This window comes from Vitis vinifera, chromosome 18, assembly GCF_030704535.1.
Source record: "Vitis vinifera cultivar Pinot Noir 40024 chromosome 18, ASM3070453v1".
In the NCBI taxonomy this organism is placed as follows: domain Eukaryota; kingdom Viridiplantae; phylum Streptophyta; class Magnoliopsida; order Vitales; family Vitaceae; genus Vitis; species Vitis vinifera.
Window position 1 is genome coordinate 23,105,455 of NC_081822.1, and position 16,537 is coordinate 23,121,991.

The 16,537-nt window shown below is 31.1% G+C and overlaps 1 protein-coding gene across 1 annotated transcript; it reads left to right on the forward strand.

Annotated features, from left to right (window-relative positions):
* Window positions 1–282: 282 nt before the first annotated feature.
* LOC100254342 (tryptophan aminotransferase-related protein 3) lies at window positions 283–3,741 on the forward strand. The gene is made up of 5 exons (XM_010666785.3): window positions 283–572; window positions 2,123–2,417; window positions 2,536–2,834; window positions 3,028–3,308; window positions 3,494–3,741. The coding sequence occupies exons 1-5, from the start codon at window positions 283–285 to the stop codon at window positions 3,739–3,741; spliced, it is 1,413 nt and encodes a 470-aa protein (XP_010665087.1).
* Window positions 3,742–16,537: the final 12,796 nt, after the last annotated feature.

Consider the following 16,537-nt stretch of genomic DNA (forward strand, 5'->3'; position numbering starts at 1 on the left):
GTGGAAAATTGGAAAGCCAAAACTTCCTTCCTTGAGCCATCAAATACGGAAACAGAATCTGAGAAACTCATAAAGGAAAGAGAGACAGAAAAAAAGGAAAAAGCAAAAACCTGAGAATGATATCTAATATTCAAATCACTGCAACTTCTTTGCTGTTAAATACCAATCAAAGAAACAAGTGTCTACCACTCTCCAAAACCCCCACTCATCTTTGTTCTTGGAAAATGAACAAATAAATATAATTGGAGGAGGTGTTTTACTTCTATAAGAAACCGGGAAGACATGGGTCAGCTCCAACGATGGATATATCCTGCCGGTTTGCTGTGTTCTGTGATTCTTAACGTAGTTTTTGTGGTGCTGTACGTGCAAATGAATTCGAAGTGGAAGCCGGATTGGAGCAAAAGTGCAGCAAAAGAAGCAGAAGCAGTGGCGGCAGTGACATGCTCAGGCCATGGAAGAGCATACTCGGATGGTTTGGTTGTTGATGGAAGCCCTGTTTGTGAGTGCAATACCTGCTTTGAAGGCCCTGATTGCTCTCAGTTTTCACCTCATTGTGCTGCAGATGTTGAAAGGTACATATAATATATACACCCCGGCCATAGCTTTCTCGCAGTATGGGATTTTGATTACTAGAGTTTTAAAATATTGTATTTGGCCCAAAATTCTTGGGAAAGTTGTTGGCAGAATAATTATATGTTATGATTATAATTACCGGGAAAAGTGGGTTTTGATTCATTAATATGAAAAATAGAATTTCAAATTTTTTGAATCAGTATTGTTTTTGTATATTTAAAAATAATTTTAAATATATGTACTTTTTAATGAGTCATCTAATCATTCCTCAAAGTACCTATTTGACTTATCATGTCATTAACATAAATTAACAACTAGACTCTTCCATACAGATATTTTCTCTCATTTTAGATAATAATAATAATAAATACTAAAATAAAAGAAAATATCTATGTAGAGGATTCTACTTGTTAATTGATGTTGATCACATGAAAAGTCAAAATGGACATTTTGAGAAATAATTGGATGACTCATTAAAAAGTACATGTATTTCAAATTATTTTTAAATAAATGAAGATAATACTGATTTAAATAATATAGGGTTTTTTTCATATATTTTTATATTATCGAATCAAAACCCACTTTTTCCTTTATTTTAAATATGTGGTTGATGATTCTAAGCTAGTTGTTATATTGTGAAAACTTTAGAGTTTGTTTCTCACCGAATTTTCATAAATAGATATCAAAAAATTATTTTTGATAACATTTTTTTAAAACTAGAAAAATATTTTCTAAAGCAAAAGTCCATTTAATAATGTTCCCAACCTATTTTTTGTGTTTTTAAATATTTTTTTAAAATAATTTATATCTATAATGTTTAATTTTCATTCATTAATCTTTGTATTTATATAAATATTTTTTAAAACCAATATATAGAAAAAAAGTGAAAATAATTAAAATATACTTTAAGAAAATATCATATTCTTGAAGGGTTAATTTCATTAATCTCTCTTGAGGTTTTAGCTAAAATACAACTAGTTATTATTAGGGTGACAATTCGTCAAATACCTCTCGTATTTTGAATTAGAGGAAAGATGAGTGAAAATATCAAAATGAGAAGAATAGATGAGATATAGGATGAAATTTCAAATCAATGGAGGCTAGATATATTTAGTCAAAACCTGGGAGAAGTCAATGAAATTAAACCTGTTATTTTTTTAATGATTTGATAATAAAGCATGTTTTGATATTTTTATTCTAAAAAGGGAAAACTTATTCTTGAGAACAATAACCAAACATAGGCTTAGCAGAGAGCAGAGAGCATTCCATCTCCTCTTAGTTCTATAATTGTATCAGTTCTAAACTAGTTGGAATTAAATCATATTATGTATGCATGCAATCTTTTTTTTTCATTATGCACTGAACAATGGACGGTAAGTCTTCATTCTTTCATGCAGCTTAAACTCGAAACTGACAAAGACAACCATGAGTGGTTCATGTATGATGTACTATAGTGTCCACAAAATAAAATAAAGAAAAAAAACGTTACTAAGAAATATTAATCAGTAGTTCTCTAAGAGCAAAACACTTGGTTACCTGTTCTTTGTAGTGGGGATCCGCTGTTCTTGGAGCCCTTTTGGATGCAGCATGCAGCCAGCAGCGCAGTGGTAATAATGGGTTGGCATCGAATGAGCTATTCATACAGTGATCGTTCTACAATCTCACAAGAACTCGACAAGCTCATCCGCAAGCTACATGCTCTTGTTGGAAACGCAAACACAACAGGCAGATTCATCGTTTTTGGGGCCGGCTCTACCCAGCTCCTCAATGCTGCAGTTCATGCCCTTTCTCCCCACAACTCATCCGAACCAGCCAAAGTTGTTGCTACAATCCCTTACTACCCGGTTCGTCCTTGTATTTATTAACTAATTACCTCATCAACTTCATTCATATTCAAAGTTTTGTGAAGTAGTTGAGATATATAGTACTAACTACTTCTAAATTAGCTCATATATATTGCAGGCTTACAAGTCACAAACGGAATTCTTCGATTCTGTGCATTTTCATTTTGAAGGAGATGCATCCATGTACATGAACAGTAGTACTTCAAATACCACTTCCACTTTCATTGAGTTCGTGACTTCGCCCAACAATCCAGATGGGAAGTTGAGTAAGGCAGTTCTTCGGGGCCCTAATGTCAAGGCAATATATGATCGTGCCTACTACTGGCCTCATTTCACTCCAATTCCAGCTCCTGCAGATGACGATCTCATGTTGTTTACCATTTCCAAGCTTACTGGTCATGCTGGGAGTAGATTCGGGTAATTACCACCTCTCTATTACTAAATTGTATACCAATTTAATTAACAATAAATATAGCAGATACCCTTATGGATTCTAATTTTATAGACTAATTAAACAATATCGAATAACTTTTCAAGGAACCCGCGTATATTGATCATATTGTTTTATTCCAAAGGAGGATAAACTACATTGCTGTTATTACTTTTACAGGTGGGCACTGGTAAAGGAAAAGGATGTGTTCGAAGCAATGACAACTTATATGAGCAGGAACACGGAGGGTGTTTCACGGGACAGTCAACTAAGAGCTTTGAAGCTTCTAAAAGTAGTGATGGAAGGAAGTGGAAGGGAAATATTCGAATTCAGTTCCAAAACGATGAAAGACCGCTGGGATCAATTGAACAAGACCTTACCTGTCTCTAAGCATTTCTCTCTCCAGGAAATTACACCACAACACTGCACTTTTTTTCAGCGAGTCAGGACACCTTCTCCAGGTCAATATGAAATTTTGTCTTCGTTTATCTTCTTAGGGACCATTTTGAGTTATTCCCATAAAATCATTTTTAGTCTAGCAGTTTTATCAGTAATACTTCTATTTGGAACAGAACTTTTATAAAAAAAATCAGTTAGTAGGATATAAACAATGATTTGCTTGTTAACAAGCTTGTACTTATGGCAGCTTATGCGTGGTTGAAGTGTGAGAGAAAAGAAGATAAAGACTGTCCTGCAGTCATCAGAGAAGCTGGCATCATTGGGCGTAATGGTACTCTCTATGGTTCTAATAGTAGCTATGTTCGGCTCAGCCTCATCAAGACCCAAGATGACTTTGATGTAATGCTCCACCATTTGAACAAGCTAGTCACCAAGGAAAAGCAGAACGTGAAGAATGGAATCAACCATATCAGTTCATCGTATATAAACTTATGACGCATTTGGGGGATCATTTATTATGTGTAAAATATCATATTAATAAAGGGCCTGGCTATTGATGAGCAACCAAATTCTAGTCTTATTCCTTATTGGTATATGATTCTGAGCTCACTGGTAATATATATGAATCAGATCTTTATTATACCATAGGGCTAGCTGCAACATTTGATCAGATTTTTCATTTTATTTATTTCATCAGTATTTCTTATTTGTCTTATACCATGAGAGTTAAATATACTCGATTCCCTTTTCCCACTTTGTATTTCCACATTCAAAGTTTAGCAATTTATCACTAAAATTTGCTAAACAATTTCATTTTACATTGTTTTCTGAGAAGGGTGGCAAAAAAAAAAGAAACGTTGAACCCCATTTTTGACATTCAAGCTTTGATCATCTTCACTACAAGAAAAATGGGAAACAATGACGTTTTTTAAGCGTCAAGAAAGGTAAAAGATGACGCTTCTCTAAAGCGTCCTCTTCGGCCCCATCATTGTATGTCTTAGGCAACAATGACGCTTTTAGGAATCGCCATCTTTGATAAATACTTTCAATGACGTTTAAAGAAGCATCATCTTTGGATAATGTTAATAATGACACTCGTAAGAAGCGTCAACTTTAAACATTTTCTAGTGATATCATTTTTATGAAATAAGCAATCTTGACATTTATAGAAGTGTCATCTTTAACAGATTTTATCCATGACACATTATTTTATATCCTATTATTAAAATAATGATTTCCTATATAATTAAATAAAAATTAAAAAAGCCCCAAAATTAAACTAAATTTTAATAATAAAAATATTTTCAAATATTGATATACAATTCAAACCATTAATGTAACTTCATACTTACATACAATAATTACATACAAATTTGTTAATTATATCAAAATATTTCAATAACAATTTCTAATTCTACAAAAGAACAAATATTAGTGTAACAACTATTAAGATCTATATTCTATAAAAAATAAGATCATCCTCCAAATGACTTTGATGTAATCTTCATAGTTTTCGGCATCACTACCTCCTTCAACATTATGATTTCTTGTCTTTTGGTCAACCAATTTCCTTTGAAACCTATAAACAAATACAAGGAGAATAAAAAATCTCTCAATTATAAATGCAAAAACCAAAAAGTGCAATTCAAACTAAAAATCTCACAAAAATCTTAAAAGGAAAAAAAAACACAAGAACCAATATAAAATGAAAAGTAGAAAATTTCGAGAAAATTAAACAATAGAAAAAACACTAGTTCTTTTTTTTTTTTTTTTGGTTTAGGTGATTCAAGAGCAATAGAAAAATAAATTTCTAAATGGGGTTTTGAGTTATTTACCAAGAACTAAACTGTAAAGAGCATTATTAGTTGACTTTCTCCAATAAAATATATTTTATTCATCATTCTTCTACCTAAAAAACAAAAAATCAAATATATAATCCAAAGAACAAAACATAAATAAAGTTTCAAAGGGAAATTTTATATATTATGGGAAAATGTAAGAAAAAAATATTAAGGAAAAAAGTAGAAAAAATGTCTAAAGATTTTCCTCTCAATTTTCATTGAATAGAGGTAGGAAATATGCATTCATCTTAAATTTAATAATTTTCCCATGGACAACCAAGCAATCTTACATTTTTTTTCCTTCTCTTTTTCCTCTTTCTCCCATTTCCCTCAAGCTTTCCATGAACAACCAAACAATCTTATATTTTCTTTCCTTCTTTTTTTCCTCTTTCAACCTTTCCCTCAATCTTTCCATTAACAAATTTACATAGTCTTCATATGTCTTCCTCTCTATCTTTCTTTCTCTCACAACTCCTTCTCTTCTTTTCTTCACTCTTTTTATCAAAGATATCTAACCGAACAACCCTCACTTCTTGCCTTTTGCCTAGCACCCAAAACAACTCTCCTTCTCTCACAGCTCCTTCCCTCAATTTTCTTCCCTCCCTCTATCAAAAATCTTTAATTGAACAACCCTTGTTCTCTTGTTTCCTCTTACCTAGAAAATTCCCACCCTTTCTTCACACTTCTACTTTCCTAAAAGAAAAATCCCAGCCTCTCTTCTCTTCAACGAATCACCATTTTTCACTCCCAAAACCAGTTCCAACATAACAAGGTACAACTTGAACCAAATGAAATCAAACCACAAAAACTCAAACCAACTTGTGAAATCAATAAAACATGAGGTAATTCATGCATGGTAGGTTATGCAAAATATTAAAATATAAAATATTAATGGAATTACTATTTTTACTTATCATATAATTGAGAATATATGATTAAAAAAGTGTCAAAATGAAGTTTTTTTTTTTTTTTTTTTACAAGAATAGAATAAGGATCTAAGTCATCATGGTGATAGATTTGAATCAAGCACTTCAAACTAACTCAAAAGTTCAGTGGCTTTATTACCTCCCATGAACTTCTCAAGCTCTTCAAGAATGCCTTTAAGGGAAGAAATAATAAAACTAATAATAAAAATAATAAGCTAAACAATTGATTTAAGCACTTGGCTTCTCATGGACTAAGCATCGGACACTTGGTGGATGCAATATATCTATAATTTGTCAACTGATTGAGAATATCTATAATTTGAACCAATTAAGATCTTCATCTGGTTGATTAAATAAAAGAAGAAACTACTCTAATTTGTTAGTTAGCAAAGCAGGTGACATGAAAAGTAGACAAATTTGATTTATATCAAAAATAGTAAATCACTATAAGATAAACACTAGATAAATCCAAAATTAAATCCAGAACAATTTTTTTTTAAAAAAACCTTAATGTAACAACTTTATGTCATTAATATTAGTGTCAATTTACCATAATTAATTTATAGAATAAAATTCTAATATCAAAATTTGTATAAGTTAACTTAAAAACAAAAAATTTTAAAAGTCAATACAACTATGATACTTCTTAGAAGCGTGATTACATACCCATCAAATAATGATGCTTATAATAAGTGTCAAGGTAAATAATAAAACTATGACACTTCTTATAAGCGTCATTATATACACAGTTATAAGGAAAAATACCACATCAAATAATGACACTTATAATAAGTGTCAAGGTAAATAATACAATTATGACACTTCTTATAAGCGTCATTATATACCCTTCAATAATGACGCTTTTAGAAAGCGTCATAAAATAAAGCGTCATTGTTTCCCATTTTTCTTGTAGTGCTTCTTCCTCAAAGTTTTTATACTTGCTTCCATTAACAAGTACTGTGTTGGTATCCCAGGATTAACGGGATACAAGCATCTAGTATCCTAGGCGCAACAGAATTAATGAGAATAATCATATCTCATTAAAAAGAAAAGAATTTAACACTAATCAAACTTACATTTGACATCTACACCTAGGTCATATGAATCTAAATATGATTCAAAGATTGGTTAAGTTTGGATTATTGAACACTTTGATTCCAAAAGATCTTTCAATCTATAAGTCATATATAGAAGGAAAAATGACTAATAGACCCTTTATTGCTAAAGGATATAGAGTTAAAGAGTGTTAGGAGTTGGGGCATACTGACGTATGTAAATTTTCTAATGTCCATGTAAGAAAAGAGTATGTAAACCTTCTAATGTCCATGTAAGGTAAGGATATGAGTACTTTAATTTATCACCTTTATTGATGATTACTCTATATTTAAGTTTTTATTTCCTTTATTGGAAATAGGAAAAGTATTCGCTCGCTTTGAGAATTTAAATATGATAATAAATAAATTTCTTTTATTTTTTTGATAAAATATATTTTTATAGCTTCTTAGACATTGACAAATTATTCAATTTTTTTTTTATAAAAAGAATAATTGAATATTTGTATATTAGGGTTGTATGAATTTTTAAGGTTAATTTTTTATTTATTGATATATACTATTTGTTTAGTCTTATCGTTTAGTAACAAAAAAAAAAAAACCTTTCAGAATTTATTGTTTTAAAAAGTAAGGGTATTATTACCAATTTATTTATTTTTCTTTTTCATTCCTGTTGTTACCAAACATTGGAATGAAAACAAATAATCTTTTGAATCTTAAATTCCTAAGTTCATCCAAATATTAAAAATGGAATCACAAATTCATTTTCATTCTACAATAAATAGGAATGGAAACAAAATATTTATCCTCATTCCCCATTCTCGTGTACCAAACACCCCCTAAATGAAGAATGAAGGAGAGATTAGGATTTCCCAAATGTAACCAACTAATGTTCTATTTGGGTTTAATGTGAGGCTTAAGGCATGTTTGGTTAGAAATTTTAAGAAAACCTTTCACCACATCTTATTCACTTAGGTGGTGTTTGTTTTTAAACTGAATAGAAAAAGACAAAATATTTAATTTTTTCTATTCAATTAAAAGAAACGTGTTGATATTAACCATCATAACTAAATTGAACTAGTTATCAATAGGTTCAATTTCGTTATGTTGGTTGATATCAACACGTTATTTTTAACTAAATAAAAAAAATCAAATATTTTGACTAGCTGATATGTTATTTGACGTGTTGGCATTGATAAGGACAATTTTGTCTCTCACCTTTTATATCCTTCACACTAATTATGCAAAGTGTAACCCCTTAACAATAATTTTTAACCCTAACAATTCCTAAAGCATAATTCTCCCAATTTTTTTTTTTTTCATTTTAATAATGAATCAATGGACCTCATTATTATTTTGAATCTTAAATGTCAAATAGTGGTCCCACACTTGACTCTTTTTCTCAAATGGCAGCCCAACATTTCTTTTTTGTTTTTTTTTTTTTCACATTCCTCAAAGAACAAGACAAGTGGCTTTTTCCAGCCAACCTAAACATAAACCTTTAATATGCATTAAATATAAATCATTAAGCTAAACTATGTTGTTATTGTGGGGATGTTCCCTTCCACGTGTCTCCTTCAAGTCCAAGACCCCTTGGCCATATAGGACAGACATTAAACCCTTTTGGGATCATTCCGTTTAGACGAAGATGAGTTCCACCCGGCACTAGAAGTGAGAGGGTTCTCTTCTCCCACAAGGCCAGGCGGAATCAGCGGCCTAGGCTCGCTGAACTCTCAAACGGGAAAATCAGTCCAGTCAAGTCCTCAAGATTTCTAGCATACGTGATTAGTCGCGCCTGACGTTTGAGCACCAACCCAAACCCTTGACACCTAAGCGGCGGACGGGACCCCATTTACACCCAAAAGTCAATATCCATTAATTGTTGCACACAATCCCAGGCATTGATAGGCTAAATGGACAGTTAGTTGCACGATCCGAGATCTTGGCACGTTAGCAGATGGCACTTGCCAGTCGTCCTTATCTAAGATGATTGTCCAGCCACCCTAAGGACAATCATCATTACAAGAAAGGCTAGAGTGCACAGTCAACACTACAGTGGCAGTGCCATCAGCTCTATATAAACCCTCAAAAAGCAAGAACAAGGTACGCGCACAAATATACGCTCACTATCTCCCACAAAATAGTTAGAGCTACTCTTGACTGACTTAAGTTTCGGAGGGGCGTACTCGGACCACCCGTCCGAACATCCTTTTGTTTAGGAAATAAGTCCGTTTCAGTTGGACGGATTCTTCAAGAAGCACGAAGAAGGGAAGAAGTTCGCTTAACTTCAGCGAAGCTAGACGGACCTAACTCCAATTGGCCTAACTCCACCAACAGTCGTCATATAAGTTATTTGTGTGATACATAGATGTGAATTATTCTTAATAACTACATATTAAAATTTTAATGAAATAAAAAATCTTCATTAGACTTGCATGTCATGCTTATCACGATTAATATAATAATATTAAAAATAAAATGATGAAATCTTTTAAAAATCTTAATTATATATATATATATATATATATATATATATATATATATATATTAATCATTATAATTATTTTAATTTAAATAACATATAAATTATATATTTATAATATCATCAATTGACATGATTCGATCATCACTCTAATAATTGAATAGTGAACGAATAATTTTTTCTATCCATTAATAATAGATCTAATTTTGAAAACATTACGTTTATTTACCTTTCCAGGAAGCAGCTAGCTCTAAACCCACCTTATCTCCATTCCTACTTAAGTACAAATAAGGGTGTGAAGACTAGACAAGGACGTCGGGATGATAGCACAACACCCTCAATTCTATATCATATATTTGAGTCTCTCTCTCGGCCTCTATTCTTTCACTTTCCCCTTCCTTTTCCTCTATTTTTGCCTTCTGATAGTTGCAAAGTGATTTGTATTTCCCTTGTGAGTAAATAATTGAATGATCTTTTGAAGCTGTAAAACACATATATATAAGCATACATATATCTTATTTCCTTCTTCATTTCTCCCAGAGTTTCCTTTCTTTCACTCTCTTTTCCTACTAAATCATCCAATTATCCAGAATTCCTTTATAGTTCCAACATTACCCACCTGGGCCGCCTCTAACATTCATTAACCATTTCGTCTTCTCTCCCTTAAAAAACCAAGGTCTAACCCCAATAAAAAAAATCATGGCTAAGATCCAAATCTCCTTTTGTGTTGTGTGTTTAGTGTGTTATTTAATCCTTAACATGTTGCTTATGAGTAACCGTATGTGTGTGGGTGGGAAGTGGGAACTGAGTTGGAGCAAAAGAGTAGCAAAAGAAGGAGAAGTAGCGACAGTAGTGGCATGCTTAAAGGGTTCAAAAAATCGGCCGAGTCCGATAAGACTCGGCCAAGTCGTATCCGCCTCGACGTTTGTCGCGACGAGTCCGATACCAGATACATATTTATACATAGACTCGACCTTGAATCGGTTGGACTCAGATGACTCGGTTGATATTCCGAGTTAACTCGGTCGACTTGATAAAAAATAAATAAATAAAAATAAAAACCAATCAAGAGATTCCCTTTCATTTCCCATCACAACAAGAATCAAAATTTTCAGAGAAATAAGAGATTCCTCTACAAAAGAAAACTCTCGTGAATTTGTGATTCACAAACAAGTTTGAAAAAAACAAACCTATGAAAATTTGAAACAAACCCGTGACCCTTTCAAAAGACTTTAAAAAGAGAAAAATCAACAAAGGGTAGGACATGGTTGAAGATTTACTTACTTGACCCTAAATCTACCATTGTTGGAGTGTAGATCTTTCATCTTTGGTGCGTTGCCCATGCTGCAACAGTGATTGGACGTGGGCATGGCAACCTTCCTACCTCCAATTATAACCCTCCTTCCTCCGATTGTGGTTGTGTGGTAGCAGTTAGTGTGTTAGGAAAGATCCAAGTCATCCAACAGTCTGCAGAACCTGGTCGTAGTGGTGTGTTAAGGAAAAGAACAGACAAATCGTGTGTTGGGTTCTTGGGGAAGACAAGCCAGCAAATAAAGGTAAAATTTGATTTACCTTATTTAAATCAACACACCCACACTGTCATAGTCACACCATATTATATTTTTAATTTATTGAATCAAATCATATAAATTGGTAAATTATATTTTGCTGGCTAATTTGATTCATAATTTGAGATTATATTAAAAAAATTACATAATTTGAATCAATTTAAAATATATTTAAAATTTGATTTACCTTATTATGTCGAGATTATATTTTTAATTTATTAAATTATGTAATTTTTTATTTTATAATATTAAATTGATTTACATGTATTTAAATTGGTAAAACTAGGAAATTCATGTATGTAGTGTAAAGTAATGTTTAGATGTAATGTTATGAAATTGAAAAATTGGAAAGTAATGTTTATATGAAATTGGAGAATTCATAATGATAATATTATGATGATATTAAATATATTTATATGTAATGCTTTTATTTTATATAGAGATTATATATTTAATTTATTAAATTATGTGATTTTTTTATCTTATAATATTAAATTGGTTCACTAAATTATTTTTGTATGGTATAGAAATATAAAATACATTTATATGGTAAACTTTATATGGTATAGATATTGTATTTTAAATTTATGTTTTTATCTTATAATATTGCAAAATTAAATTACATTAGAAAATTAATAATTATTTAAAACAAATTTTGTTTTTCAAATAATCATAACTATAAAAGTAATGATTTAATAATACGGATTGAATGATATGCATTTACATGGTATAGAGAAATTACATTTATATTTGAATCAATTTTAACTTCATTATATCATGTAGATTTTTTATTTTATAATATTCTATAATTAAATTACAATAAGAAATCAATAATTATCAAAACAATAAATTGGTTCACTAAATTATTTTTGTATGGTATAGAAATTATATTTCTTAATATAAAATACATTTATATGGTAAACTTTATATGATATAGATATTGTATTTTTAATTTATGTTTTTATCTTATAATATTGAAAAATTAAATTACATTGGAAAATTAATAATTATTTAAAACAATTTTTTTTTCAAATAATCATAACTATAAAAGTAATGATTTAATAATACGGATTGAATGATATGCATTTGCATGGTATAGAGAATTACATTTATATTTGAATCAATTTTACTTCATTATATCATGTAGCTTTTTTATTTTATAAAATTCTACAATTAAATTACAATAGGAAATCAATAATTATAAAAAAAAAAAACTTTTTTAAAAGAATTTTTTTTATAAAAATATTCATTTATTTATTTTAATTAAACATATAAATAATTGGAAAATAAAATATGGTGAACTTAGGTGAGATCGTATTTATTGTTTTTTTAGTAGATTTTATTTTTATATGGTAACAATATGAAACATATAAGTGAATGGAAAATTGAATATTATAATTCTTATATAAATGTGTTTATAAATATTTAATTTGAAAAGTAAGTTGTTTTCCTTTTATACATGGTTAGGTTAAAATTTCAAAATGGCTTCAAAACATGATATTGGTTGGGAACATGCAAAATCTATTGGTGGTAGTAGAAGAACCATGAAGTGTAAATATTATGGGAAAGTTATACATGGCGGTATAACAAGATTAAAGCAACACATCGCACATATATCCGGACAAGTGGAAGGATGTCCACGTGTGCTGGTAGAAGTGTCACATAGTGTCAGACAACATATGTTTGATACTTCAAAACAAAAAACATAGATAAAGAAAAAAAAGAATGACTTTTGAGTTCCTTAAATAAAGAAATTTTCTATGAAATCGATGAGGGTGATTCTGATGATGAAATTGAGGAAGTTGCTATGGATGATTTTGAAAGAAGACAAATGAAACAAGCAATGAAAGAAAGTCGTCGAATTTTTGAAGAAGGTAGACAAGAGCATCAAAAGGGTGCTAGTTCCTCACAACCTTCTAATGCTAGGATTAAGCGCAAATTGACACGTAGCTTCAATGTAAGAGAAGGAGCTAGCATACCTCTAAAAGGAATTAATCCCTACATGTTCCTATCAAAGCAGAAATCAATAAAAAAAACTTGTTTTATACTGAAGGCGTGAAGAAAGTGGGTAAAGCTATTTCTAAATTATCTCTTTAATGCAATACCCTTTAATGCAATTGGCAGTGGGCCTTACTATCAATCAATGATTGATACCATAGCAGAAGTAGGTCCAGGTATCAAGGGTCCCACGGGATACCAAATTGGAAATACATATTTAGAAGAGGAAGTGCAAGAGCTTGAGGTATATATAACAACATTGAAGGCTAAATGGCTTATATATGGGTGCACAATCATGTGTGATGGTTAGAGTTCTAGGACTAGAAAGTCTATCATTAATTTCATGTTTTATTTTGATAACTGTATGATATACCATTCTTCAATTGACACTACCAACATACCTAAGACAACAGACTACATCTTTTCCTTTATGAATAAAGTTGTAGAAGAGGTTGGGGAGGAAAATGTTGTTCAAGTAGTCACTGATAATGAGGCAAGTTTTAAAGTAGTTGGTATGTTGTTGATGGAGATATTGCAAGCATGAAGTAGATTAAGGAGACATTAGATCAAGCTAAGATGATCACATGATTTATTTATAATAGCTTGAAAGTAGTGAATTTGATGAAAGTGTTCACCAAGGATAGAAAGCTATTAAGACCAGGAATAACCCATTTTGCCATTGAATTCATTTCACTTGAGAGTCTTATACTTTATGAGGCTGATTTGAAGAGAATGTGCACAACAACTAAGTGGCGTGAATTCAATAAAGATATGAGCAGAAAAAGTCTAAGAGATAAGGTATCCAACCTTATCTTAACTGATCAATTTTGGAAGAAGGCAAAGGAAGTTCAAACCAGCATGGAATCTCTCGTCAAAGTATTGAAATTGGTTGATCGAGATAAAAATGCCACACTATCAATCATTTATGAAGCAATGGATATAGTTAAATTGGCTATCAAGGCATCGGTCAAGAAATGGGAAAAGTATTGGGAAGTCATTGATAGAAGGTGGGAAGGTCAATGGCACAGACATTTGCATGCTGCCGGTAATAAAAAAATTCTTTATATATTTTTTATTATTTTTTTCAAGTACAAATTATTATAAATTGATCATTATTTAACTTATGGCAACATATTTTTTAAATCCAATGTTTCAAATTCAAAGTATTTCTCCAACCATCTGAAAATTAAAATTGGATTAAAGAAGGTTATCAAGAGATTAGAGCCAGATTTGGATAGACAAGAAAAAGCTATTAACGAGGTATAATAATAGTTTGTGACCTTTACATAATACATTTTGTATATGTAATGTGCATTAACAAAAAAAAAATGTTAATGATGTAGGTGAAATTATTTGTTGACGGCCAAGGAGAATTTGGAAGTCCATTTACAAAGAAAACAATAAATCAATCTCTTCCAAGTACTCAATACATTTACGTCTATTACAAATAAGAAATTATCATCATTTTTTGTTAAATATATCATAGTGATTAATAAGTATGCATTTTCTTTATTATAGCTGAATGATGGAACAACTATGTCGACGAAGGTCCACATCTACAAAATATTGTTGTTAAAATTTTAACCCAAACTTGTTCTTCATCAGGTTGTGAAAGAAATTGGAACACATGGTCATTGATTCACACAAAGTTGCGCAACCGTTTAGCAATGAAAAAGTTGCATAAGTTAGTTTATGTGTATTACAATATGCCACTTCGAGTTAAGAATTTGATGCAAAAGCAAAACAATGAAGATTTATACAATCTAATTTATCTTAATCATATCTTTAATGATGATGATATATTAGATGAGTGGATACAAGAAGGAGAGGAGCCTATTTTATCATCTGATAATTTGGATTGGTTGGATAAAGGTCTTTCCCCTAATGAAGAAGGTAGAGAAATAGTTCATGAAGATGATGGTGCCACAAATCGTAAAGTTAGTAGGCATACAAGTAATGCTACACAAGAAAGAGATGTTGATTCCCGTCATAAAGGTAAGGCTCCTAGAACAATTTCTTTAAGTTCTAGTAGTGATGATGGTGACAATGGGGGCAATAGGCGGGGTAGTGGCACTAGTGGGGGCAGTAGAGGAGTTGGTGGCACTAGTGAGGGTACTGGAGAAGATGGTAGCACTAGGGGCGGTTATGTTAGTCAAGTAGATCCTGGAATGTCATGGGCACAAAGAGATGAAAATTACTATGCCACACAAGATACAAATCATGGATATCGACCAGGGATATGGGAACAACGAAAGCATTTGGAAAGACTAACTACATTTCCCAGCGATGATGATTATTCTAGTGGGCATGATTATCATAGATCAAATTATCACCGTATTGATGAGCACTTATAGAATTTGGGTATAGAATGAAGGTAGTATTTCAAAGGGGTAGATGATAGATCATATCACAACTTTAGAGACCGTGATAGCTCTTCTAGTACTTTTAGTAGAAATGATTTTGATCAATTTCCAATGATGCATCTAGAGGGTATTCAAATACTGGAACACGAGCTAGTGATTCCTATGGATATGATCAATCTTCTAGTAGCAGTAGCATTGCTTATTGAGGTTTTGGATACTATTAATATGGTGTTGATCCTGAACAACATTCAAAACCATATTTTCCTAATTATGGATCATCAAGCCAATCATCTCAACCAACATATTTGAGTTATAAACAACTCTTTCAACCATATTCTCACTATAAGAATTACCATTCCAATTTGTATACTCGTTGTAGGATTGATGATGATGATTTTGAACCCCCTCGTCATTCAACATGGAATTGATTATTGTATTGTATGTTTGTTAGTAAAAATGTTATTATATTTGAAATAAAATAATTTTATTTTATTAGCATTATCATAAATAACTTTGAGCAGATACTTTTATAACTATTTAAATAATGTTAAATGTGAAACAATTTTATTTTATTATTTTTTGAGCTTATTTAATTGTATATTTTTTTTTTGATGATTTACATAATATTTTTATAATTTTTTGAATTTTCTAATTAGTTTGTTTTACGTATCGTCCGATACCAAGCCGATACATTGAGACCGATACGCCTCAAGACCCTCCGAGTCAGTGATCAATACCGCGACTTTGAACCATGCATGCTCGGGCCATGGAAGAGCATACTTGGATGGCTTGGTCGTTGATGGAAGCCCCGTTTGTGAGTGAAACTCCTACTTTGGGGGTCCTGATAGCTCTTAATTCTCATCTGATTGTGTCGTAGATGTTGACAAGTAAATGTCTCCATCTTTTTCTCTTAACTTTTACTACATATATTTTTGTTTTTTCCCTTAATGTCATAAGATTACCTTATTAAGAAGGCTAAAATCAAGGAAATCCATTTTTGGTAATGAAAGTTTATTCCCTTTTTTAAGAGAATTTGAGGGACCCAAGATATATAAGTAAAA

What these genes read in the sequence shown, in the direction of transcription:
- LOC100254342 (XM_010666785.3), top strand. Translation starts at nt 283, where the DNA reads ATGGGTCAGCTCCAACGATGGATATATCCTGCCGGTTTGCTGTGTTCT. An exon ending in CTACAATCCCTTACTACCCG is followed by an intron (nt 2,418 to 2,535) that starts GTTCGTCCTTGT and finishes TATATATTGCAG; the next exon opens with GCTTACAAGTCACAAACGGA. An exon ending in CATGCTGGGAGTAGATTCGG is followed by an intron (nt 2,835 to 3,027) that starts GTAATTACCACC and finishes TTACTTTTACAG; the next exon opens with GTGGGCACTGGTAAAGGAAA.